The sequence below is a fragment of the Pocillopora damicornis genome, chromosome 4 (assembly GCF_964200805.1).
Source record: "Pocillopora damicornis chromosome 4, jaPocDami1.2, whole genome shotgun sequence".
NCBI classification, from domain to species: Eukaryota; Metazoa; Cnidaria; class Anthozoa; order Scleractinia; family Pocilloporidae; genus Pocillopora; species Pocillopora damicornis.
This window is the reverse complement of record NC_142673.1, coordinates 6,543,993-6,566,910: the sequence shown is the minus strand read 5'-3', so window position 1 is coordinate 6,566,910 and position 22,918 is coordinate 6,543,993. Positions and strand designations below refer to the sequence as shown.

Genomic DNA, 22,918 nt, shown 5'->3' with positions numbered 1-22,918 from the left:
AGCCATTTCACACAACGCTACACTGTTTGTATGTACGCTGTACCATTCGACATTACGCTAAACCATTTCACGCAACGCTACACTGTTTGCATGTACGCTGTACCATTCGACATTAGGCTGAGCCATTTCACACAACGCTACACTGTTTTTATGTACGCTGTACCATTCGACATTACGCTGAGCCATTTCCCGCAGCGCTACACCATATGTGTGTACGCTGTACCATTCTACATTAAGCTGAGCCATTTGACGCAACGCTACACCGTTTGTGCGTACGCTGTGCTACTCGACGATACCCTGAGCCGTTTAACTCAACGCTACACCGTTTGAGTACTGTATCGCAAATGAGTGCTAAGCTATTCGTAATTGAGCTAGTCCATTTCACAATCTCATGTTCCAACTCAACATGGGCTACTAGACCGTTTCTCATTTGGCTAAACTATTCATGTTTAGGGTGTTCTGTTTCACGAAGGAAAACTAGACTGTCTATAATTTGGCCATGCCATTCCTTTATTAGCTATGCTATCCTGCAGCTGATCCTTACACCATCTTTGTATTTGCTGATCTATTTGACATCCTTGTATTTTTGGTGGTGACGGCCGCCCATACAAATGTTATCTTTGGTAGATTATCTCAGAAACCTTAAATGTTGCTATTTTACTCTCTTGGGAGCAGTAGGACAATTTTCAAAGGTTGTCATTTTATCTTCTTACCAAAGTATAAGAACCAAAATTTGAGAAGCAAATTATTCCTTGATTTCAAGACATGTGGAGCATGAATCATAATTAGCTAAATGCACTCCCTGTTGAAGATATTGCTCCCAGGGGAACTTTGGATCACCAGAGAGTGGAAAGTTGCCATTTTATGGCAGTGTAAATGCACAGTACAATACTAAGAAATAATCTTTAGCCTTGCACTTTTTGGTTGTAATTTTCTCTTATTTTGGTTGAGTAAGAGAAACATTTTTTTGTGCGAAGCACATTGTCCGAAAAAATTGTACTCTAAATACATTAATTAGATTGATAATTATTGTACAACCTTGTTGGAATTTCAAAGAACACATTGAATTGTTTGTGCTGTAAGTCGAACTTAACAATGATCAAAATAAAGATTAATTGTGTTCTATGTTCCACTAGTAATTCCACACGTGATTAATGTATTTAAGGGCAGCTCATAGTCATAAGCCCCATGGTTTGCAAATAAGCTGCCTTGTCAGAAAAACAAAATTCTATATATTCAATTATAAATATTGAAAATATTTTCTGGCAAAACAAATCTATCTATTAATCTATCTATCTATCTATCTTTTGACCTATTGATTGAGCAATCTGTCTGTCTATTTACTTTTTTCTATCTGTCAATCAATTAATCTATCTGTCTGTTGTATGTAAGTGCAGTGTACGTTTATGTATTAATTTTATAAGCATTGTGGTAGCCAACTATAGCTAGTGCGCTTAGCCTCAAGCAGCTAGAAACTTTCGTAGGGAACTTTATCTTTGTACTCTGGGATACAAGGCTTATGGCGACCACACTATGTCTAATAGTATTTGTTATCACTCAACTTGTTGATCCTGTCTGGGTTAATTTTGTAAAAGATGGTCTTGTCCCAGAAGGGACTACCATTTTGTCTCACTGCTCTTGATGCATAATGTACCCATGTCTTCCTTCAAATTCTCAGAATTGTTCTCACTTTCCATTGTCTTGTTCTCTCTGAGAATTTTGTTTGGAATATTTTGGTTCTGTTGCTATTGAAGGAGAGAGGTTCGTGACTGTACAAATTAAATTAATTATCATTTAAAATACTATTTGAGGCACATATACTGTATTCTTTCCTTTCTTCCTCAATTGGCCCATGGCCAATTGCAGATGTATCTTGCAATGTCATTTCTTCCACAATTTTTGAGGGCTTGAACAAATTCCCTCATTGTAGGCTCCTTTTCTAAAGTTTTAAAATATTCAAGTAGACATTCGGTAGGACTTCTTCCATCAGCTTGTATTAAGTTTAACTTATCAGAGTGAACCTTCAGCTCTCTTCCAACACTGCGCCATGTTTTGCGGGTGCAGGTCTCGCCAGCATCAAGTTGTGTTTGAACATACATGAACAACGTGCCATTCACATCACTCAACATTTCCATCTGAGAGACATGAACGTCTACGTGACAGAAAGAAAAGGAAGGTAATAAATATTTGAAATTATTTGGGACATGTTCACTTCACAATTTTGAGGTGTGCACATTTCACATCAATAAGTTTCCAGATTTGGGGACTTTTGTGTTGAATCATTAAAAATATGCAGTTTATGAATTACAGGTGCCAGGATTTTAACTGTATTCTTTAATATGTTGATATATGGATAAATGGTTGGTCAAAGTCATCCTCCATTTAAGTTATGTGGGTTTTTATCATGTATCATTGCAATACATGTATGTGCTTTTTCATCTCATCAAATTAAGATTTACAACCTTGGAGTGAGGTTTTTGCTATAATTGTGACTAATTATTATCACCTGCAGGAATATTTTCCACAGTCACGTCATCCTTGCCTTGAGCATCACTGGCATGAGATGACACCTCATTTCTAATTGATATGTTGTTATCTAAAAAGACAATTGTTGATGAATAATATTATGTACCTATAATTTTAAGAAAATCATAGTTAAGCAAAAAAATGAAATACAGGGCTTTTTTTAATTATTGATTAGAACATTTCCATAAAATTTGTAACCTTATGGTTAATTTGCTGGAAGGTAATTGTAGGGATACTGAGATATGTAAAGAAAAATATTGAAAAGAAAAATGTTATAATGCAATTGTGCATTTTACAGTTGTGTGCTTGGTTGCCAAGCAAACAAACAATGCAAACAAATGTGAATTACTTTGTTATCATGCCAACTTCATACTTGTCTCTATCACAACGTGGTCACCTTCAGCCTCACTCCAATCAATTTACACAATTGTAAAATGGTCTAATGAACTCAATTTTACCTGTAGGAATGTCCACCAATGTCTGTGTTAAAAGTGGTTCTGTTGCGTTGTCTTGAGAAGCAGAATCACGCAAATCCTCTAATTATAAAAAATGAAAAAAGACATAAAAAATTGAAGCTCTTTCTCTTAAATTCTCTGGTGTGATTGACATGTTCTCCACACAATTTTGATATTTGAACCAGCCACCAGGTAATGAGAATTCAAAGCTTGTTGGCAGCTAAAGGGCCTTTGTCAGAAATTATATACTCTCGGCTTACTGATATGTAAGGGCCGAAATAAACAGATGCAGCTATAGAAGAGAATTAAATGAATCAGATCTTAGAGTTTAAGAATTCAATATATAAAATGCATTAATTGATAAAGCCACAATCTTTGGTCATACAATGACAATTGTTGAACTATGACAGAAAACTGAAATATAATTTTTGGTTCAAATATTTACGCTAATTTTTACACTAATTGTATAAAAGCAATACACTATACAAACATCTTTTAGATTTAAAGTGGCATTACTAATTCAGGTCATGAAAATTAGATGAGGCAAGGTTTGGATAGCTGATCAAAGGCTGGCTGCAGCTTGGTTTATACTAAATGAGATATCATGAAAGAATTTCATTATACTGAGTTGCAAACTAAATCACTAGATCGAAAGAGTTTAACTAAAATTTATTCTTGCTTTCTCTTCACCATATTCCCGCAAATAGCGTAGCTCACAAAACATTTCCATACCAGAGACAATAATATCTATGAGACAGAGAGGAAAGGAAGTTAATAAATATCTGAAATTATTTGGGGCATGTTTGTTTCGAGAAGAACATTGCTCGCGTGACATTTGCGTTACGTTTAAAAGTTTATTTAGTATAATATTTCACTTTTTCTTTTCACTTATTGATCACATCGATTGACATTGAAATATGAGTAAGTTGCTGGTTTTTAGTTAGTTTTTACACGTGTCGTGTCGGAGGTATGAATCAGGATAGCTTTCCCGTTTTTAATGGTTACACGGTTCAGTTTAACTCTGGAATCCCGTCACGAATTAAGTCAGTTGTTTTAAGTCGTTTTTGGTTTTCTTAAGCTTTGTTACATTCAATTATTTGCGTTGATTTCTGTTAGTGTAATTTCTGTAAGACCGCATGTAATTAGCGGTTAAATCTGTTCGTGTTTTTAAGATCATATGATGTGCTTAGGTCTCTTATTTTTGGTTAGGTTCTGTTGTTTAGGAATGTTATTTATTTTATTATTTCAGATCGAATAAAATTCTTGTAAAATTCATACGATTCGGGATTGTTCAGAGTTACGTAATTTGGTTTTCATCCGACGGACCAATGTTCAATTCACAATTTTGAGGTGTGTGCATTTCACATCCACAAGTTTTCAGATTTGGGGACATTTGTGTGGAATCACTTATAATAAATTATGCAGTTTTTATGAATTACAGGGAGGTGCCAGGATATTAACTGTATTTATGTATTGATGTATGGATAGATGGTTGGTCAAAGTCATCTTCCATTTTAGTTGCATGGGTTTTTATCATGTTATCATTGCAATACAAGTATTGGCATGTACTGTTTTCATCACCTTATATTAAGATTTACAACCTTAGAGTGAGGCTTTTGCTATTATGACTATAAATTATTATCACCTGCAGGAATATTTTCTACATTCATGTCATCCTCCCCTTGAGCATCACTGGCATGAGAAGACATCTCATTTCTTGATATGTTGTTATCTAAAGAGATAATTGTTGATGGATATTATTTTTACGTATTATTTTAAGAAAATCATTAGTAAGCAAAAAACAAAATGCAGGCCTTTTTTAATTATTGTTTAGAACATTTCATAGAATGTGCAACCTTTCGGTTAATTTACTGAAAGGCAATTGTAGGGATACTGAGATATATAGAGAAAAAAATTTAAAAGAAAAACTGTCATAATGCAATAGTCCATTTTACAGTTGTGTGCTTGGTTGCCAAGCCCTCGAACATGAGTGAGGATAAGGGTGACGTTGTTATGATACAAATTTAACCTTGCTGCTTTCAAATGTAAATTAATTACTTTGTTATTATACCAACTACCAGTAAAAACTGGTCTCTATCACAACATGGTCACCTTCAGCCTCACTCCAATCAAAGGCTTGGTAATGAAGTACACAATTGTAAAATGGCCTATTCGACTCAATTGTACCTGTAGGAATGTCCACTGATGCCAGTGTTAAAAGAGGTTCTGTGGCATTATCTTCAAGAGCAGGATCACGCAAATCCTCTAATGAAAAAAATGAAAAAAGCATAAAAACTTGAAGCTCTTTCTCTTAATTTCTCTGGTGCAATTAACATGTTCTCGATCCACACAATTTTGATATTTGAACCAACCACCAGGTAATGAGAATTCAAACTTTGTCGGCAGCTAAAGAAAATACTCCTGGCTTCCTGATTTCTAGGGGCTGGAATAAACAGATGCCACTATAGAAGGGAGAATTTAAAATGAATCAGATCTTAGAGTTTAAGAAGTCAATATTTAGACTGCATTAATTGATAAAGCCACAATTTCTTGTAATACAATGATAACTGTTGCACTGCAACAAAAAAATGAAATTTTTGGTTCAAATATTTATGCTAATTGTATAAAAGCAATACGTGATACATACATCTTTTTGATTTTAGGTGAAATTACCAATTCAGGTCATGAAAATTAAATGAAGCCAGGTTTGGATAGCTGATCAAAGGGTGACTGCTGCTTGGTTTATGCTAAATTAGGTGTCATGATAGAATTTTATTATACTGAGTAGCAAACTAAATCTCTAGTTCAAGAGAGTTTAACTAAAATTTATTCTCGTTATCTCTTCACCATATTCCCACAAACCGTGTGGCAAACAACAATTCTTCCAATCAATCTGAGGAAGGGCTAATGCTTGAAATGTCAGCTTTTATACTCTTAATGGTGGCCAATTTACATTTGTAACTCATTTCATGGTATTAATTATTACCCTGTTGTACTCTCCCACTGACACAGCATGGCAATTTCACCAGAAACTTAACCCCTTTCAAACCCCAGAACTAGAAAAAAATTGCAAAACAATCCTTATTGTTTTTGTTTTTTTGTTTTTGTAAGATGACGCTAACCTATCCTATGTTGAATTCAAACTTTGAAATACCTTGTGTTGAAGAGCTACTAATTGTGGCTTGTGATGAACCCTCACTTTCATCAATATCAGTCAGTGGAATATTTTCCTCTGCAATATCTAAAAATTGTATGTTTTGAGTTAATTGCAATTATTGACCAGGCAAGCACTGCATGTATATAGACTTCTGCAAAAATATAAACAGGAGAGCTAAAATTAATTGTTAAACAAACTTAAAGTTACAATCACCAAAATTAAAATCTTAATAGAATTTTATGAATAAATTCAGTCTGTCACAAGGATTAAGATCTTAACCCTCTCACTCCCAGATCTCATAATGTATTCACCTTACTGTCTTGGTCATTCCTTGCCCTGTAGTTAGAGGGTTAAATGATTGAGATGTGGGCTTATTGTCAAATTGAGAGATGCCTTTACTGAAATAGTCGAAAAGGCAAAATTTAGGTAGAAGAGGGTGAATATGTGATCTAAAATAAAACATTTCCAACTTGGGGAATGTTAAGAATTGACTGCTTTCCCAAACTACTGGGTAACTTAAATCTCTTGACATAAAACTGGATGTTAATTTTTTTTTATCAGTTTCAGGTAAGCTGTTCACTCCCATGATCTCATTTGTAATTCTTCTTACTGTCTGTCATACAATTCTCCAGGAGTGATATTGGAGAAATTGGTAATGGATCAATAAATAATCCTCTAATTTATATTTTGCTTTATTCTCATCACTTGTCTGCTTCATGTTGTGATGATATTGTGGGAAGAGATTATGTTCAGGTCAGTTGTGGGAGTTAAAGGGTTGAGGTTTTCCTGCTATCAGTACCCTGATGACAAGATCAGAGGACTTGCCACCAGGATTTTTGACCATGTAAGTATTAAATCCTACCTGTTGGCTCTCCATCTCTCTTTGAAGTGCTGTGATCTTGCCCTTTCTTACAGACAATCACCAGCACTACGATAGTCACAACAATCACTACAGCTATTAAAACATAGATAGCTATTAAAAGTGCTTTGTGGTCCTGTTGAAGCTGAACTTCCTTTGTTGACCACACATATGGAGGGTTATTAGTTCCCTTCAGTGATGTCCCTTGTGAAGGGGTATTATCAACACCTGTTGATGGAAATTTTGGCTGACTGCTGTTTATATTGATAGAATTACTTGAGGCAGTAGTGGTAACATCATGAGCTTCTCTTTTATATGGTGTTTCAGTTGTTTCTTTGCCACTGGTTTCCAGTTTAACAGTTTTTGTGGAATGTGTTGAAATAGCTGTGGACATCTCTGATTCTGGCTCTTCCACACAGTCATCAAATGTATTATCAAAATCATACCCTTTAGGACATGTTTTCCCACACTCACGGTTCTGGTTGATTGTGCATTCCTGAATCACATTCCTAACACCACAATCTTGACATGTTTTGCAGTGTCCTTTTCCATGGTCATCAGAGTAAGTTTTGTTGGGCTCACAAAATACACACTCAATTTTTGGGTTATTTGACACCTTGGATCCACAAGGAACTGACAATCCTTGTCCAATGGGACAGTTTGGACAACTAAAACAGTCCACTATTTCACCATTAGGACCATACCGTGCAATATTTTTCGACAGAGGACATGGTATGGGTCCACATTTTATTGGAGACTGCAGCCATAGTAACCAAAGTAGTGTTATCTAAGGGAAAGAAAGAGGAGAAATATTAATCCATTGTGAATGTGATTCTAGAAAATATCTAAAAAAAAATTTTTTGATGCAGTGGGACATTAAGATGAAAAAGCCATATCATTAGGAGGGGTTAAATTCTTACACTATTCCTTTTTCAATCGGGCATTTCCAAATTACCTTTGGCCTCTTTTTCAAAATAAGGCATGCTCAATCATTTGTATGAAAATGAATTTATTTTTCAGAAGAATGAAAAGTTATAATCATATGAAAGGATGAGCACCAGGACTTGCTTTGAAAAAGAGGCCAAAGTTGATTTGGAAATGGGCAACTGCTATAACCATTTACTGTTCGTCCCTTTGTATTATACCATATAAACATATTTTCATACAGTCATTTGTCTCAAACTTATAGACAATTTAAAATCACAATTATATTCAGTCACTTATAATAATTGGATTAAGGATGCTGGTTTCAGAGGAGGCTTTCAATGCGTTCATTATAATATACCCTCTGAAGATTATACAATAATTTTGAAAGATAAAATTTTTTAGTATGACACGAATGACCCAACCGAAGTGGAATTTATATCTTCGGATGCCCCTATATATGTATTCTTTTGCGCGTTGATAAAATATGTGACGAAACATTTCATTTACATCAATCCCCTCTTACCCTGAGCTCGATGGCGCACTTCATACCATATGAAGCAGACCTGTAAGAGAAATAAACGCGACAGATTAGTCGGAAGCTGTCAACAGGTTGCTAGAGATTTGAATAGCCAGTCTACTAAAATAAATGCAGATGAAAAGGGGAATTGGTTCGATTAGAAACAAGGGCGAAAAGAGGGACCATGGTCACTTCACCGCTTACCCATTCTTGCTCGCTTGGATACTAAAAATTAAGATTTCTTCTTGTTGGATAGAGAAAATCTGTTGTAATTTAAACCCTTTTCAAGTCGATCTATTTATATTCTGTTAACGATCTCAAACGATCCCAATGACCGAGGTGCGCGCGAAAATAATGGTGCAATCGATGTGCGGGAGTATCTTTATGACTGTAGAGGAAGACTGGCACGAGGTAACTTCTGGGGATTCCCCTCAACCCAAATTAACCAAATGACGTCAAATTCTGTTAACGTGCGTTCGCCCTTAATCTTTGATGACTTCATGTACCTGGCATGCTGAACATTCTATGCTAAGCTGTTCGTGGGTGACCCTTCGTACAAATTTCAAACAAAACTATGAAAGCAAAAACAAACAGAGAAGAGAATTATCCGGGCCCCGTTTTGATTGGTGTACTATGTGCAATGAATCTTCGTCGCCTCTCAAATATAAACAGATTAAATAATGGTCGAAACATTGCGATCTTCAATTGATGTCTTGAATTTACAATTGACAGTGACTCTTGAATTATTAGTCGGAAAATTAAGCATCTTATGGTCAACAAACATATCCTATCAACATCCTTACGTATGATCAACAAAAGATCTGCCTTGTTCCTGTCAACCAAGCTTCCAACGAATGACTAAAACTAATAGTATAGCGATCTACACTTGATAGGGAATCTAACTTCATGAAACAAAATCATCCAGACAAGAGTGGACAGTGCATGTGAGGGAAGACGAAAGCGGTGGTAAATGTATTCGAAATACAAATGACAGGGTGGTATAATATATTTGTTCTCCTATAAGTATTAAAGCTTAGCTACAATAACATAATATTGTAAAACCGTGATATACTCCAGTATTATCTTAATCGGAAAAAGCCTGGTCTGGCTGGCCGAAATTTTGTTTTGAATAATATCTTGATATCTCACCTTTCACTTCTCACGTTTGGCTGATGGGGTTTTCTGTCAGGTACAACTTATAACTAAGCAGGATCTTTGTTCGCAGTTTTGGGAGTTTATCAGTTTCAAATCGCTTGTTTCCCTTCGTTAAATAGAATTTGTGAACGAAGAAGAAGCGGATGAACCGTCTATTAGTTATCAAATACAAAGAACCGGAAATCTTTACACGTCATAACCGTGGCAGCTGAAAATCTCAATTTGAGCGCTGAGGTAATCAGTATTATGAAAATGTTAGTGTAGAAAACGTAAAACATCGCCAAAGAAGAAGAGATTTTTGACAACATGTTGTGTCCATGTGACGTCTGTTTGATGTGATCCGATTCAGGGCTGAACGTTCGATCGCGTCTTTACCTTCGTTCAAAATAACTCTATCTTTTTGAAAGACTGCATAAAACTCAGTTTTTTTATGCCAGTTCATGTGTTAGTCCATTTTCACACTAAGACACGAATTAAAGAAGTAGCGGAGTCGGAAATGGGCTAATTTGGTTATGCAACCCATGTCTGAACTGTCAATTTCCTCGGAATGCAGTGACTCCAAACATTGTTGAAAAATTGCCTTAGGCTAAATTGGAGAGTAAGTGAAGCATATTTAGAGCTCGATTTCTTTCTGTTTGAAAGCCAAGAACTGGTGTAAGTGACGTTAAAATCGAATTGAAAAAGAAGGAAGCATATCAAATTACTAAAGTTACAAATTATCTCTTAGGGGTTTTTCCCTTCGAGACCAGCAACTAGCTTGCGCCTGACTGACCTTCGTATGCATATTTTAGCAAAACAAGCCGCATCTAGGGCACTGAAGATTGTTCGAGAAAGCTTTCCAGCAACAGGTATTTCATCTTAACTTTCAATTTCTCGAGGTTTGCTTGTGTGCACGAGGTAGCTTTACTGAGAAGGTCTTGTTCTAAAAATTAGTCACTTATCTCATTTTTCTTACGTGGTGGACACTGATTAAAAAACTGATGACTAAGCACATTGGATGTGGGGGAAATATTCCCATAAAACAACCTTTCTTACGTGATTTTAGAGAGAAATACTTCTTTCGAAATTTGAAACTAGGATTGAAAATCACAGAGGCGACGGAAAAAGAAATAAGGACTTCCGTTTCAGGATAACATTGTGAATTATTTGTGATCAGAAATTATGCAAACGAAGCAAATTTAATTCCAGAGTTCATAAATGTGTTCGTTTTAACGGTAGAGGAAAAAAATGGTACAATTTCATTGGTTAATTCGAGTCAGTCAAGAAAAGTGGCTGTGGAATCAATGATAAACAAGAGCTACATAACAAAGAAGTCGAATAAAGTGAATTTTCCTGGGAAATTTTTTAAGCATTCTTGCGTTAGCTGTTGTATTGTGTTGGAAATATTCCCATAAAACAACTTGTCTTACGTGATTTTTAAAGAGAAATATTTCTTTCGAAATTTGAAAGTCGGATTGAAAAACACATACGCCACAGAAAAAGAAATAAGGACTTCCGTTTCAAGATAATGTTGTGAATTATTTGTGATCAGAAATTATGCAAACGAAGCTAATTTAATTCGCGGATTTCATAAATGTGCTCATTCTAACTGTAGAGGAAAAAAATAATATAATTTCAGTGGTTAATTCGAGTTAGACAAGAAAAGTGGCTGTGGAATTAAGGATGAACAAGGGCTACATAACAAAGAAGTCGAATAAAGTGAGTTTTCTCAGGAAATTCTAGGCATTCTTGCGTGGGCTGTTGTATTTTAGGTACGATATTCGAAAAACACACTTGGATAATGGTTGGATTTGAAATATGTACAACAAAGCTGCTAAGATATAACGTTTGAGGTGGCTAAAAATAATAAGAGATGAAAGAAATTTTCAGTACTAAAACTATTCAGAAATAATGACATTTCTGCATGTTTTTGCAAAGCAGGTCAAGGTACATAGCACAGCCCGTCATGTCTGCTCAGATGAACACTGATTTATTCATGCTGATTAGCATCTGTACTGTTTATATGGTGCGTACGTAAATTACGTTTTAACTATCTTTATGAAAATTCATTTGATTGTAGGTATGTCTTTGTATAATATTCATCGTTCTGTGGAAAATACTGAGTATAAAAAACTGAGTTATTGCGAGCGTCGTATAATTATATTTAACTTTCCGTGAAGCTACTGAAGAAGTAGCATAGTCAGCATATTAGGTCAGGTGCTGTTATTCGATTTGATAGTTTACGTTCTCGTCTGTGGTCGACCAACACGGAACTTATGGTGCCAAGAGATCTTGGGATCTCTTGATGTGGCATAACAAACGAGGCAGGAGGAAGAAAACGAACTTGCAATACTGTTTTCTGACAGAAACTTAAACAGTGGGTGATCTAATGCAGCGAGTATTACAAACCTCCTCCTATCAAAGTGCGGTTACTTTCACTTTCGAAAGAGCCATCGAAAACAAAGGTTTGATGACACTTTTAATTAACTGTCTCCGAGGAAAAAGGGAAAATACCTCCCAAGTCGACTCGATTGTCTCTGGTTGAGAACTTAATCAATCAAACTTCCAAAATAAACAATGAGGATCCGAAGATCAGATCATCTATGGACAAAAAATAAAGAAAGATGAATGAGAATGAAAAAAAAATTGGATAGTCCATATCTCTGAACGAACACAAACTTTTTTTTTTCCACAATATTTTCTTCTCACGTGAAATACTCGTGTCCCTTCAGATATCAAATATCCGGTTGTCATGGGTAGGTTTAAAAATATCACCTGCGTTTGCGGGTTTTGCCGCAGCCTGTTAATTTCGCCTATTTTCCGGGTTTATAGAATAAGAAATGACTGTCAGCGCAGTAATGTACGGAGGACCTTGATCTTGGATAAAACCGTGAAAAATTCCCGCCATTTTAAATTGCATTTGCTTCGCTGAATGATTAATCTGAAAAAACTGCGTCTCCTTCTTAACCAACAAAACGAGAGAGAGTTATGGTTAATTGCAAATTTCAAACTTTATCTAAGAAAATTTAGGCTATGAATCACATTACCCAATGGGTGACAAAACCATAAAATACTGAGTTGTTTGTGGACTCAGAGAAAAAAAGAGGGGAAAAACTCGTACTTGTCAATGTCTGCTTTCTGATTAGCGCAAACTCTTACATTATCAGTTTCCAGTGCAAGTGGCATGTAACAGAAGCTGCAGATGGAATCAGCTGACTATCTTGCGTCCCAAGGGAGCCGTATGTTTTCCTTGTCCAGAATGTCCCGAGGGTCAAGGCATGGTCCCGCAGTGTGGCTCGCGTATAACTGCTGACGTCACAGTGGAGTGTGTAAAATGTAAACTTGGCAAATCGTACTCGGATAAGCAAGATATCTCCTCGTGTAAGCCGTGTACCATCTGTGACCCTAACGAAGAAACGATCAGCCCTTGTACTGCCACGAAGAATGCGGTTTGTGGAGAATGCAATGCTGGGTATGTAAGTCATAGCTGAATTTTACCAGAAGAGCGGCATCTAGGATGAAAATCTCTCTCGTCGTTTTTCAGGTTCGAGAATAGATACTCAGTAACTGAGACGTATAGATAATAAATCATGTTCAGTTTCATTATTTGAAGAGTTTATCCCTACTCCCCACCCTTCAATCATTTCTCTTTTCCCTGATCGTCGTACGTCCCGTGTTCTTATATCGGAAACATGTATGTAAGTTTGGTCATCAAAATAGAGCGTGACCTGAGATTTTTGTTCAACTCTACCTCGTCTGTATCGACTGACTTAATCAAATCTTCCTTTACTATTTTGTGCCCGCCAGGATTATTCACAGGACAGATGTGAAGCGCATTTTTGATGAAAAACCTATCGTAAAGGCTGATTTCATGTTTCAACTTTTCATGTAACAGCTTCTATAGAGCTACAACTGGAGATTGCAAACCTTGCATGAGATGTTGTGCTGATAGTAAGGACGAAGATATAGAGAAACAGTGCAAAGCACAGACCAACCTCCCAGCAAACCAAATATGTCGATACGATGTTGACACCATCAAATGCGCGCCTACAGCATACAGGACAACTGCGCCTGCTGTGTTGGTATCCACGGCACCTGTAATGTCACAAGACATGATGGCTGCCCGCACTAAAGAGGGAAAGAGTGGTAGCACCCTGTTGTTCATTTCGTTTGTAAGCTGTCTTGCTTTCTTTGTGTGTCTTTTACTTGCAGTGAAGTTGGCTTTTTATTACAAAAAGAAAATACTAACCTCGCTTTGGTGCTCCGGACGTATAGACGGTGTGATTATAACTCGTAAGTATTCAAGGGTGAGAGAATCTCATAGATAAGTCTATAAGACTTTTTCTGGTAAAAATGATTTCTCCACAACACTAGCGCGGACCTCCCTCCCTTTCCTTACCAAAATCGTGAGTTTTGAGCCTAGAAAATCAATTAATTTATACTTTCATACTCATCCCTCTAAATTACGAGTATCTCCCTCGCCTGGGATCTAATTTAATCTTATTTTAGTCAATGAACAAATAGGACAACATAAACTTAAGCTTTTGTACGTCGTTGCCTCCGGAGTATTAGAAGAAACCGTCAAGTTCGGCGGATGTTTCAGCTAACTTGTGTCTTGCTAGTTTACTTGTGCAACCAAGGGTAATCTCCCTAGAATTGCACAGTATAATAAATCTGATACTGCACCTCTGATCTTGACCTCTGCATCTCTTACAGCAACACAAGCGGATTGCAATCAGCCTTTGACCACCAAGGTTGTGTTTGGGAATGAAAAAGCGTGTGAATGAACTTACGATTTCCCATACCCATTAACTTTCCTAGCCAAGTACACTTAAAGGAATGAGATAACCTCCTGACATTATACCTTTACGACTCTTCAGTGTACCAAGTTGAGTTAAAGTTCCACTCATACAGTGTAGGCTGCTGATATTCTTCCTGGTCAGTTATATTGACTAAGAGGACGCTTCACACTTGATTAATTAAATTTCCGTTTGAAAGACCGCCTTTCACCTCCGGTGAAGACCACGTTTTGCAAAGAAGAGTTAGACTGGGTGACATTTAGGGCTTAAATCTAAATTGACTTCGCTCAAGGAATTCCTAGAGTTCGCGGTCACAGTAAAGCGAATATACTATAAATGAGTGTCAATTAAAGTCTGTTTTGTTTGAAATCATTTTTTTATTGTGTGAAACATATATTACTGTTTATTTCTGTCCCATTACACCTATGGCCAATATTCACAAAATTCACGCGATATCTATTGGTAGATATGTTCCCATGGAAAAAACCCTATCAAAATATATTAACGTGTTTTTGTGTACGACGAATTGACATTAGAGCTTTCATTCACAAACGGTTATTGACGGCATAAACGGTTATCCATAACCCAACTTTTTTCTAAATTGAAAAAATAACTTAACATCTTTAGAATTCTGGATAACACATTCATAGATAAAGTATATAAGAATAAGTTAATAACCTGCAAAACTAGTAATTTTCACGTTTGACTCATAGAATAAATCAAGCTATCAAAACCAATTTCACCCCCTTAAAAAGTCGTACAACATGACCTCATGAATCTTTAAAATAACTCTTATATGATTCATTATCTTTAACCGTAGTTTGCATTTGACTTTGGTTTCATTAAATATGACGTTAGTATGTCTCTAAGAAGTTTTGAACGGTCTTTTAACATACGTGAGCGTATTTCTGAATAATTTCACGAAAAGTATGAAGCTGAATCCATTTATAAATGATTACGTCTCGGATATAAATTTTAACTCTTCAAATAGACTATTTGAGGGTTTAGTCTGGTAGACAAAAGGTACAATCATCCTGTTCTCAAGCTTTTTTTCCCTTGTAAACATGGATAACTAAGCCCTTACAAAGAAAATATCTTCCAAAAAGGAATTCAATAAGTTATTTTTCTACGTTTCATATTTTCATAGAGAGCCCATCTTGGACCCAACAGTTTTGATACTTTTCACTTCTATCTTCGGTTAGGGGAGGAGGAAAGGAAGAGGTTTAGGAGGATTTTGATTGTGTCATAGTAAGATTTACCTGAACCCCCCCTCCCCCCCCCATACATACGATTCCCACCATACTCTGTTGGCGACGACTGATTTCCCCTTTGTTTCCCCAAAAACCTTGTGATCCCTTTGAAATCCAAAATCCTCCCTCCACGCCCCAGGCGTTGAAAAATGACTCGCCCCACTAGAGTCCTTATAAGTCCTTGCTTGCCCCACAAGAGTGCCATAAGGGACCTTAAGAGTCCAAAGGAGTCCTTCCCCACAAGGAGCCTAATACTAGATAACCTTTTTCAATCCCATGATCTAAATACCAATTCTCCTCACTATCTGCAATCCATTTCTAATAATTTTCGTTCTTAAAATTTAATGTCAAATCAAACTATCTCTAAGTTGATGTCTTTCTTTCTTTTCATCGCCCTTCTGCTATAAATGCATGTATACTGTGAGGAGAAATTTCTTTTGGGTCATTTAAGAGAGAGAAAGTTTTAAGAGGCAGAGACAATTTCGCTTCATCAACTCGAGTGAATGTACATCGGCTACGGCAGAGAAATTCCAGAGATGACGTTTCCAGCCTTAGCCCTCAGTTAGAGCGACTGGTTAGCCGATAGCCTGTTCCAAGCGTTCTAGTAGTTAAACGAAGCGTGTTAGCTTGGGTCGACGCGACCCAGGCCTCCCTCGCTTTTTTTTTTTATCGCGCCGCTTACTGTTTCGCTCCATTTTACTAACTGAACGCCTGGAACAGGCTTGTTAGCCGATTAAAAGCCAGCCTAGTTCCCAGGCATACGAAAAGAACCTGCGCAACAAACATTCATCTTCTGCAACTAATTAAAGCTTAACTTCTCCTCACAGTTTTAGTACGTATCCAGCGCGCAGGTAATGAGAATAGAAAAACGAATCAGCTAAAAGAGCGCCTAGTCCATAAAATAATATGAAGCAGCTGAGCGGAGAGTTCCTATTCGGATCATGGGATTTAAAGATGAAACGTGAACTTCTTCGAAACATTCTTACAGTATAACATAAAACATATCATGTACTCTTGAGTAGAACGTGAAAACCCCCTTTCCAAAAATATCCACGAAAGTACATTTATAGATTGACCTAACATATATTTTCTAATTAAGGTCGACATATTCCAAATAAATACTGCTTTTGAGATTAAATTTTAAACCATATCTTCGATAATTAAAACTCTTTCCTCTCCATGATCTTCAAGACACTTATTTACTGTGTTAACAATAATTTTCAATCTTCTGTCGATGGCTTTGAAGTGTGGATCGGAAAGTACCGGTGACACAGGATCATTCTCGGTGGCTTTCCGTAAAAGTTCACTTAGAGACATCTTCCCTCTGGCGATAGATTGAAAGCGGTTCCAAGTGGAAAGGCGAATTCTAAAAGTGAGGTAAGAGATTACTCAGTCAACCAAGAAAAAATGAGAGGAGAGAGAAAGAGAGAGAGCAAAGCTCGAGTTCAGCCTTTAGGATATATCTATACCCATAAGCTTTTTAAAGACAGTCTCTCGAACGGAAATGTATTTTCTGAGACGTCCGCATTAATGCCAAGAGAGCTCGATTTGATGTTCTGATTGAAGACGATATAACAGCCGACACCACACTTTTTTTTGTTCAAAACCACCTCAACAAAAAATTAAATTTAAAAAAGGGGAATTGATATTTCTCTACCGAAAATTCAAGGAGGTCGGAGACTGAACTCCTTTTTTCGTTTAAAACTAAATGCAACATCAGATGTAACTTACGTGATGCTTTCTTTTTATAATGTTGTAGAACTTTTAGCTTTTTAAATATCTTTTTTAATGTAAAGCACCATGGACAAAAAGTGGATTGAGCGCTATATAAATATTTTATTATTATTATTATTATTATTATTATTATTAGCGAAATCAGTTAATCCAAGCAAAAGCGCTGATTGGTCAATTTCTCGAGTTCACTGAGCAGATATACAGCCTGTAGGGCTCTAACAGGGAGAGATAGCAGGAGAAAGAAACTTTATGGGCCTTTGAAAGAAACGGTGGTTTATTAACGAGAGAGAAAGAGGTGTTACCACGAGGCCACATATTTCTCACACAAATTTAGATATTAATTTCATCTAAGATGCCTCTTTTCCTTCTTACCTGCAACATTGATAGATAGGAGCCAAGATGGACATTTCATCGCGATAAGGATCGCCGAAGCTGAAAGAGGAAAAAAAAAAGGATAATAAAATTCCCCTCATTTTAGATCACTTCATGTTAATGTGAAATGGTAAATTATACCACGCGAGCGGAAGAAATAAAACAAAGGTGTATTCCTGGGCTGGCATATTAAGATAACAGCTTAGGCTGGCAACCTTCAGGAATGTCTTTCGCTTTGGATAAGTTGTCACTTGTTACACACTGTTAAGAAATGAAATGGTCAGCTTACTGTGTCTGTTGATTTTGTCTTTCTAAAACAATGATGAACTTATAAAATAAACAGATCAGTGAACGCTCTATAAAGTTCTAACGACTCATCGCAAAACACATACCTCTTAGCATTATCCAGATGCAGTGGCATTCCAGTGTCTCCCTCGTCTTTAAAGGTTTCGTAGTGATGCCTGTCTGCATTGCCTGATGAATCAAAGAATCGAATCTTTCTAAGTTTTCAATATCGTAAAATATTCAATATTCAAGGATTATTACTTAGAACTCGAACAATTGAAGCTGGAATGGATCATTCTGGAGCAAGGGAAGTAATCACAGAAACAAAACGAGAACTCAAGGTAGATTCGTAAAAATGAGGAAAACGCCAAGCCAAAATACTTTTAGTTTTTGTATGTGATTAGTTGAAAGAATAGTGCACATTCTCTACTCCAGTTACTGATCAAAATACGCTAAATTAACGCAAACCCTCATTACTTATAGTGCCGCTATAACGTACAATAGCATTACACGGGCTCAACTCACGTGCACTTACCACACACTAAACGCACGAAACACGAAGACTGCGCGTCACTACACGCACCTACGCGTAACAAAAGATGCTAGACTATGTGCAAAATGCGTGTAAATTACACGAAATCAGTCAACTAGAATTCAGTAAATGCATTTACTGAGACATAGTAGTGTGTAAAAAGACAAAAAGATCTGGCTCTTATTTTGTTGTAAGATTTCTGATGAGCATGAGCGGCACCAAATGCCCACCATTTCCCTCACAGACAATACCAAATGAATACTGTCAGCCAAGAGGTACCTACCGATTAGGAAGTCAAACAGTGCTGTGTCCAAGAGATCTAACAAGCGAGGACCAAAATTATATGGAGGCTTGTTCAATACCTTGTTCTTACAGTAGTTATTGTCAGTCTCCCATCTGTGTAAAGATAACCATCGGTAGGGGTTCAATTTTTTCTCTGTTCAATATGTGTTGAATTCTTGATAGAGAATTGTAAACAACTTTGCCACTAACATGCACCGCACTGGTATGTCATTTTTTTATGTACAGATATACAGATGCAAAAAACCAGAATGACAAGTTTTGCTACTTTTTTTCTTCTTTCAAAGATTTAGATTCTATCTCTTCCAATTTCCTGACACCTTTGTCCCCATGAGCTCACCCTCGAGGATCTAACTCCATACCAAAAAGACAAGTTTTTTTCCCAATGGTTTGTTTTTCTGAAAATAGTAGGATGTCTTTATTTCTTTCTGTTTCCCAACACTTTTCTCCTCATGACTTCAACAGTCATTCCTTTGCATACTATAAATCCTTTAAGCCCAAAGAGTGACAACTGCCTAATATTTCTTCACAAAATCACCCCTGAATCATACATTAAGGTCAAGAGAATCAAAGAAATGATCATCAACTAAAGAAGCCTCAGATTGTTTAAAAAAATTCTCCTTGTAAGCAAGGAAATATATAGAGAACAGTATGGATAATATGCATACTGATGTTAGGGACTATACACAAGATGCATCATACAATTCACTCACAGAGCCTTTCTGGCACCACTGTATGCTCTAATCCAAGGATGTGCCCACTTTCCAAGATTCCATCCTTTTGGTAGCCACAGTGTTACCGAGCCTTCCATAATTGTACCATTGGCACAGGCAGCATCCTTTTTGTTACAATAGTAGCATTGGCCATAGAAGCAAGTATTTCCATCTGAAAGAAAAACAACAATCACCACATCATTTTGATTCATTTAACCCTTCAACCACTAAGAGCAACTGACTTCTAATTTCTCCTTACAGTACCACCCTTAAATCAAATTTAAAGGTCATAAGAATAACGAAAATGATCACAAATTTATGATGTTCTTGATTGTCATACAAATTCTCCTTTTCAGTACCAAACAAAGGTATAAAGAACACTATGGAGAATGTGGATACTGATGTTAGGGTGTGAAGGGTTACATTAAGCAAGATTTACAGCTGGAGATTGCTAAGTCTTCTGTGATTAACTGATTCATATTTATGGAACATTACGAGAGTACATTTTTTTCTGAAATTGTCTTTACAATAATTACTATACTAACAATGCTTATGTTACTTATTATACAAACCCTATTTCTATTTATATCTATCAATACTCAAGTTTAAGAATACTTATGGAGGGATTTTTCTCTTAAACTAGCTTATAACACAAATTATATGAAGCTTACTTGCATTACAAATTTTAAATCAATAATTAGCTTACTCTACATATTAAACAATATCTACTTATACACTTGGTAGGGAAATTGCAATTTATGAGAGGCAGACTAGAGCTTATCACAGATACAATGCTTATACTTCAGTTATATACATTTTGGAGCTTAAGTTTGTTAACAAAAAAAGGGAAGGAAACAGGACATGCTTAGAAAATTCCCCTCTCAGTTTCTTTAAATGGTTGAAAGCTGCCTTACCTTTCTTAAAGAATGTGTCCAGAAGCCTCTTGTCTCCAATTGGTTCTATTTCATCTTCTAAGTTTATTTTTCTTCCAACAACTGGTGGTGCCCGGTAGAAACCTAAAATTCTTCAAAAATAAATAGATAGTAAGAAAAATTGATTTCATGATTGTGTGATCAGAATTTAATCCCAAAATAATCAAGAAAATAAATAGCTACCAAAACTCAATTTCCACTAGATCCAAAACTAAACTAAACATCTTGTATTGTTTAATAATTATTATGATAATAATAATGGTAACAACATAATTATAATTCATAATTATTACTAATGAAATATTTTTTTACTATGATATTTAAATCTTTAGTATCATGATTTTCATCATTTGTTTATCACTATCATTAGTTATTTCTCACTTTTATTTACATAATTTGCCATGAAAAAGTATATTTAGTCATCAGTTTCTGTGTTTGTGTCCAAGATGGATGGCATGAGATAAACATCTCCATACAAAGTGTGTTTAATGTGATGGGGTTTTAGTGGATTATGAGCCAAGATCTGGTTGTCTAGCAACAACTGGATTCAGGAAGTGTATTAATAGGGCTCTCTTATCATAGCATTCTACGACATTTTTATGATTTACCTATCCAAATGAAATGCAGCAATCTCTCCATTGTGTCTATCAAAACCAGCATATGGAGTTCCCTCTACTATAAAATCTCTGGGGTACCTGAAGAAAACATAAATTGTAAATCAATCTGACTTTTCTTTATTTCACCTAGACCTATTTTAGATGATACTCTCAATATCAAATGCAATATTTAGCCTAAGTACATACATGTCTTGATTAACACTTCAGTTGAGAAGCTTTTAACCCTAATGCAAATTAATTTTTCTTCTGATGTTAAGTAGTGTGAGTGTGGTTCCAATCAATGCAAATGACTGATGCACTGGCATCAAATTGGTTGGATTACATTGACTACCGTCCTCTTTGAATTAAAATGAACAGCAACAAAAAAATACCACTAAAAATAGTACTTAAATAATAAGAAATTAATTTGTAGGTGAGGTGTGATGCTATAAAAGTTCATCCTTGATTTTTGAAATTTGGTGCATGAGAGAAATGTGGGATGGTTACCCCATCTTCGGGATAGCTTCAGGCCTGATCTAGCCTTGTTTTAGATCAAGCTAGAGAGACACATGTGATCAAAGCCAAACAAATTTTTCAGTCTGATGCTCAAACGTTCTTCATTCTTCATTGATCATGTATATGAAAAGACCCATTAGCCTTCTAACTCTATTCAGCTCTATTTTAACATACTTTGTTTATAAAACATTGGCCCCATAGAGCATTTCAAAGTAAGAAAAATAAAGATGTTGATATTGTATTAACATTGCCACTCAAGTGAGCCACTTCACAACAAGAATCTATCATTTGAGAGCCATTTTGACCCTATAAAGGGTTTTAATAGTTATTATTATTATTATTGTTGTTATTATTATTATTATTATTATTATTATTATTATTATTATTCAGTGCATTATAGCTTCTCACTCTTACCGCATTGGCTTAAATACTACTCTCTGTTTACCCTCAAGAGTTAAGGTGGCTTTTAACTGCGTCCCTCTAACGCCAACGTTGGCCGCCACAATCGGTTTATACATCATGCCCTCTAGTATCATATTCACTCCATCTACATCGTCTGGAGACGTTATTTGTCGTGACTTTACCATGTTTTCCCATATAGACCAGGGATCATCAAATTCGTAGTCTATATCGTTATTTTTTCCAATATTTTTCTCTACTTTCTTTTCAACGTCCTTGTCCTCATGATTCGTAACCGTAGGTGCAGATCTTTTTTCTAGCGATCGATCCACATCTTTTCGGTTCGTTTTGAGATGATTTGTTCCTTCCTCTGATCGTTGTATATTGACATGAGAATGATCAATTCCGTTATAATCCGTTTCATCCGCAAGAAATCGTGAATTCTGACTACTAACAGAAAACAACAATGGATGCTTTTCGTCCGCCGCGCGCATTCGTAACCAAATGAATGGAATAACAAGAAGAACAATACAAATACAAAACGCGAAACGCTCTTTGAACTTCATAGTTCCAAAATATACACGGTAAAAGACGGATAACGGCCAAAGGTCCAACATTTTTAAGAGCCACCAACCATCGTGTCGATGGTTCTTTTCATATTGGTACGATTTCTACCAGGCGTATGGCATTAGTAATTGATGAAAGTAAACGAGCCCGCATTGTACAGTAACTTTTCACTCTTCGGAGATATTGAAAGATTACTCGTGACATATCATCCATAAAGATACATATTTAAGGTAATCTGGTTGAAGAAATGCAATTATATATTCATATTGGCTCTCTTGAAGGGAAATATTCACAAATTTGTACCTAAATTGATTAGTAAAATGGTATACTTTATTTTCCTCGTTCCCA

At 36.1% G+C, this 22,918-nt stretch overlaps 3 protein-coding genes across 11 annotated transcripts; 1 reads left to right on the top strand and 2 right to left on the bottom strand.

The window, feature by feature from the left end:
• Positions 1–907: 907 nt before the first annotated feature.
• LOC113673553 (uncharacterized) lies at positions 908–9,750 on the bottom strand. 2 transcript variants are annotated; one of them, XM_089204394.1, is made up of 9 exons: positions 8,646–8,831; positions 8,448–8,487; positions 7,001–7,784; positions 6,136–6,222; positions 5,169–5,246; positions 4,627–4,713; positions 2,985–3,062; positions 2,507–2,596; positions 908–2,152 (listed from the first exon to the last, which is right to left on the bottom strand). In XM_089204394.1, the coding sequence occupies exons 2-9, from the start codon at positions 8,469–8,471 to the stop codon at positions 1,842–1,844; spliced, it is 1,539 nt and encodes a 512-aa protein (XP_089060520.1). In that variant the 5' UTR covers positions 8,472–8,487; positions 8,646–8,831; the 3' UTR covers positions 908–1,841. The 2 variants fall into 2 exon arrangements, with proteins under 2 accessions (XP_089060520.1, XP_089060521.1); XM_089204395.1 differs by lacking the exon at positions 8,646–8,831 and adding an exon at positions 9,591–9,750 and having other exon boundaries at positions 1,192–2,152.
• A 398-nt stretch (positions 9,751–10,148) lies between these two features.
• LOC113673563 (uncharacterized) lies at positions 10,149–14,743 on the top strand. Of its 8 annotated transcripts, none has more exons than XM_089204407.1 (6): positions 10,149–10,250; positions 10,324–10,444; positions 11,514–11,601; positions 12,743–13,047; positions 13,471–13,868; positions 14,292–14,743. In XM_089204407.1, the coding sequence occupies exons 3-6, from the start codon at positions 11,542–11,544 to the stop codon at positions 14,360–14,362; spliced, it is 834 nt and encodes a 277-aa protein (XP_089060533.1). In that variant the 5' UTR covers positions 10,149–10,250; positions 10,324–10,444; positions 11,514–11,541; the 3' UTR covers positions 14,363–14,743. The 8 variants fall into 8 exon arrangements, with proteins under 8 accessions (XP_089060533.1, XP_089060534.1, XP_027045769.2 ...); XM_089204408.1 differs by having other exon boundaries at positions 10,157–10,250; positions 11,517–11,601; XM_027189968.2 differs by lacking the exon at positions 10,149–10,250 and having other exon boundaries at positions 10,305–10,444.
• Positions 14,728–22,859, bottom strand: LOC113673561 (glycosaminoglycan xylosylkinase). Its single transcript, XM_027189966.2, has 8 exons — positions 22,019–22,859; positions 21,101–21,187; positions 20,475–20,584; positions 19,561–19,732; positions 18,831–18,943; positions 18,123–18,204; positions 17,731–17,790; positions 14,728–16,990 (listed from the first exon to the last, which is right to left on the bottom strand). Exons 1-8 carry the CDS (start codon positions 22,618–22,620, stop codon positions 16,765–16,767), a joined length of 1,452 nt encoding a protein of 483 aa, XP_027045767.2. The 5' UTR covers positions 22,621–22,859; the 3' UTR covers positions 14,728–16,764.
• Between the last annotated feature and the right edge of the window lie 59 nt (positions 22,860–22,918).

Excerpts from the sequence above, each read along its gene's own strand:
- LOC113673553 (XM_089204395.1), bottom strand. The coding sequence starts at position 8,471 with ATGAAGTGCGCCATCGAGCTCAGG. Across the intron at positions 5,247-6,135 it reads TAGTAGCTCTTCAACACAAG|AGGATTTGCGTGATCCTGCT; the intron begins GTATTTCAAAGT and ends TTTTTTCATTAG. Across the intron at positions 2,597-2,984 it reads ATTGGTGGACATTCCTACAG|ATAACAACATATCAATTAGA; the intron begins GTAAAATTGAGT and ends TTGTCTTTTTAG.
- LOC113673563 (XM_089204407.1), top strand. The coding sequence starts at position 11,542 with ATGTCTGCTCAGATGAACACTGATTTATTCATGCTGATTAGCATCTGT. Across the intron at positions 11,602-12,742 it reads GCATCTGTACTGTTTATATG|TTTCCAGTGCAAGTGGCATG; the intron begins GTGCGTACGTAA and ends TTACATTATCAG. Across the intron at positions 13,869-14,291 it reads AGACGGTGTGATTATAACTC|CAACACAAGCGGATTGCAAT; the intron begins GTAAGTATTCAA and ends CATCTCTTACAG.
- LOC113673561 (XM_027189966.2), bottom strand. The coding sequence starts at position 22,620 with ATGTTGGACCTTTGGCCGTTATCCGTCTTTTACCGTGTATATTTTGGA. Across the intron at positions 18,944-19,560 it reads AGTGGTGCCAGAAAGGCTCT|ATGGGAGACTGACAATAACT; the intron begins GTGAGTGAATTG and ends ATCTTTACACAG. Across the intron at positions 18,205-18,830 it reads ACTGTTTGACTTCCTAATCG|GCAATGCAGACAGGCATCAC; the intron begins GTAGGTACCTCT and ends TTGATTCATCAG.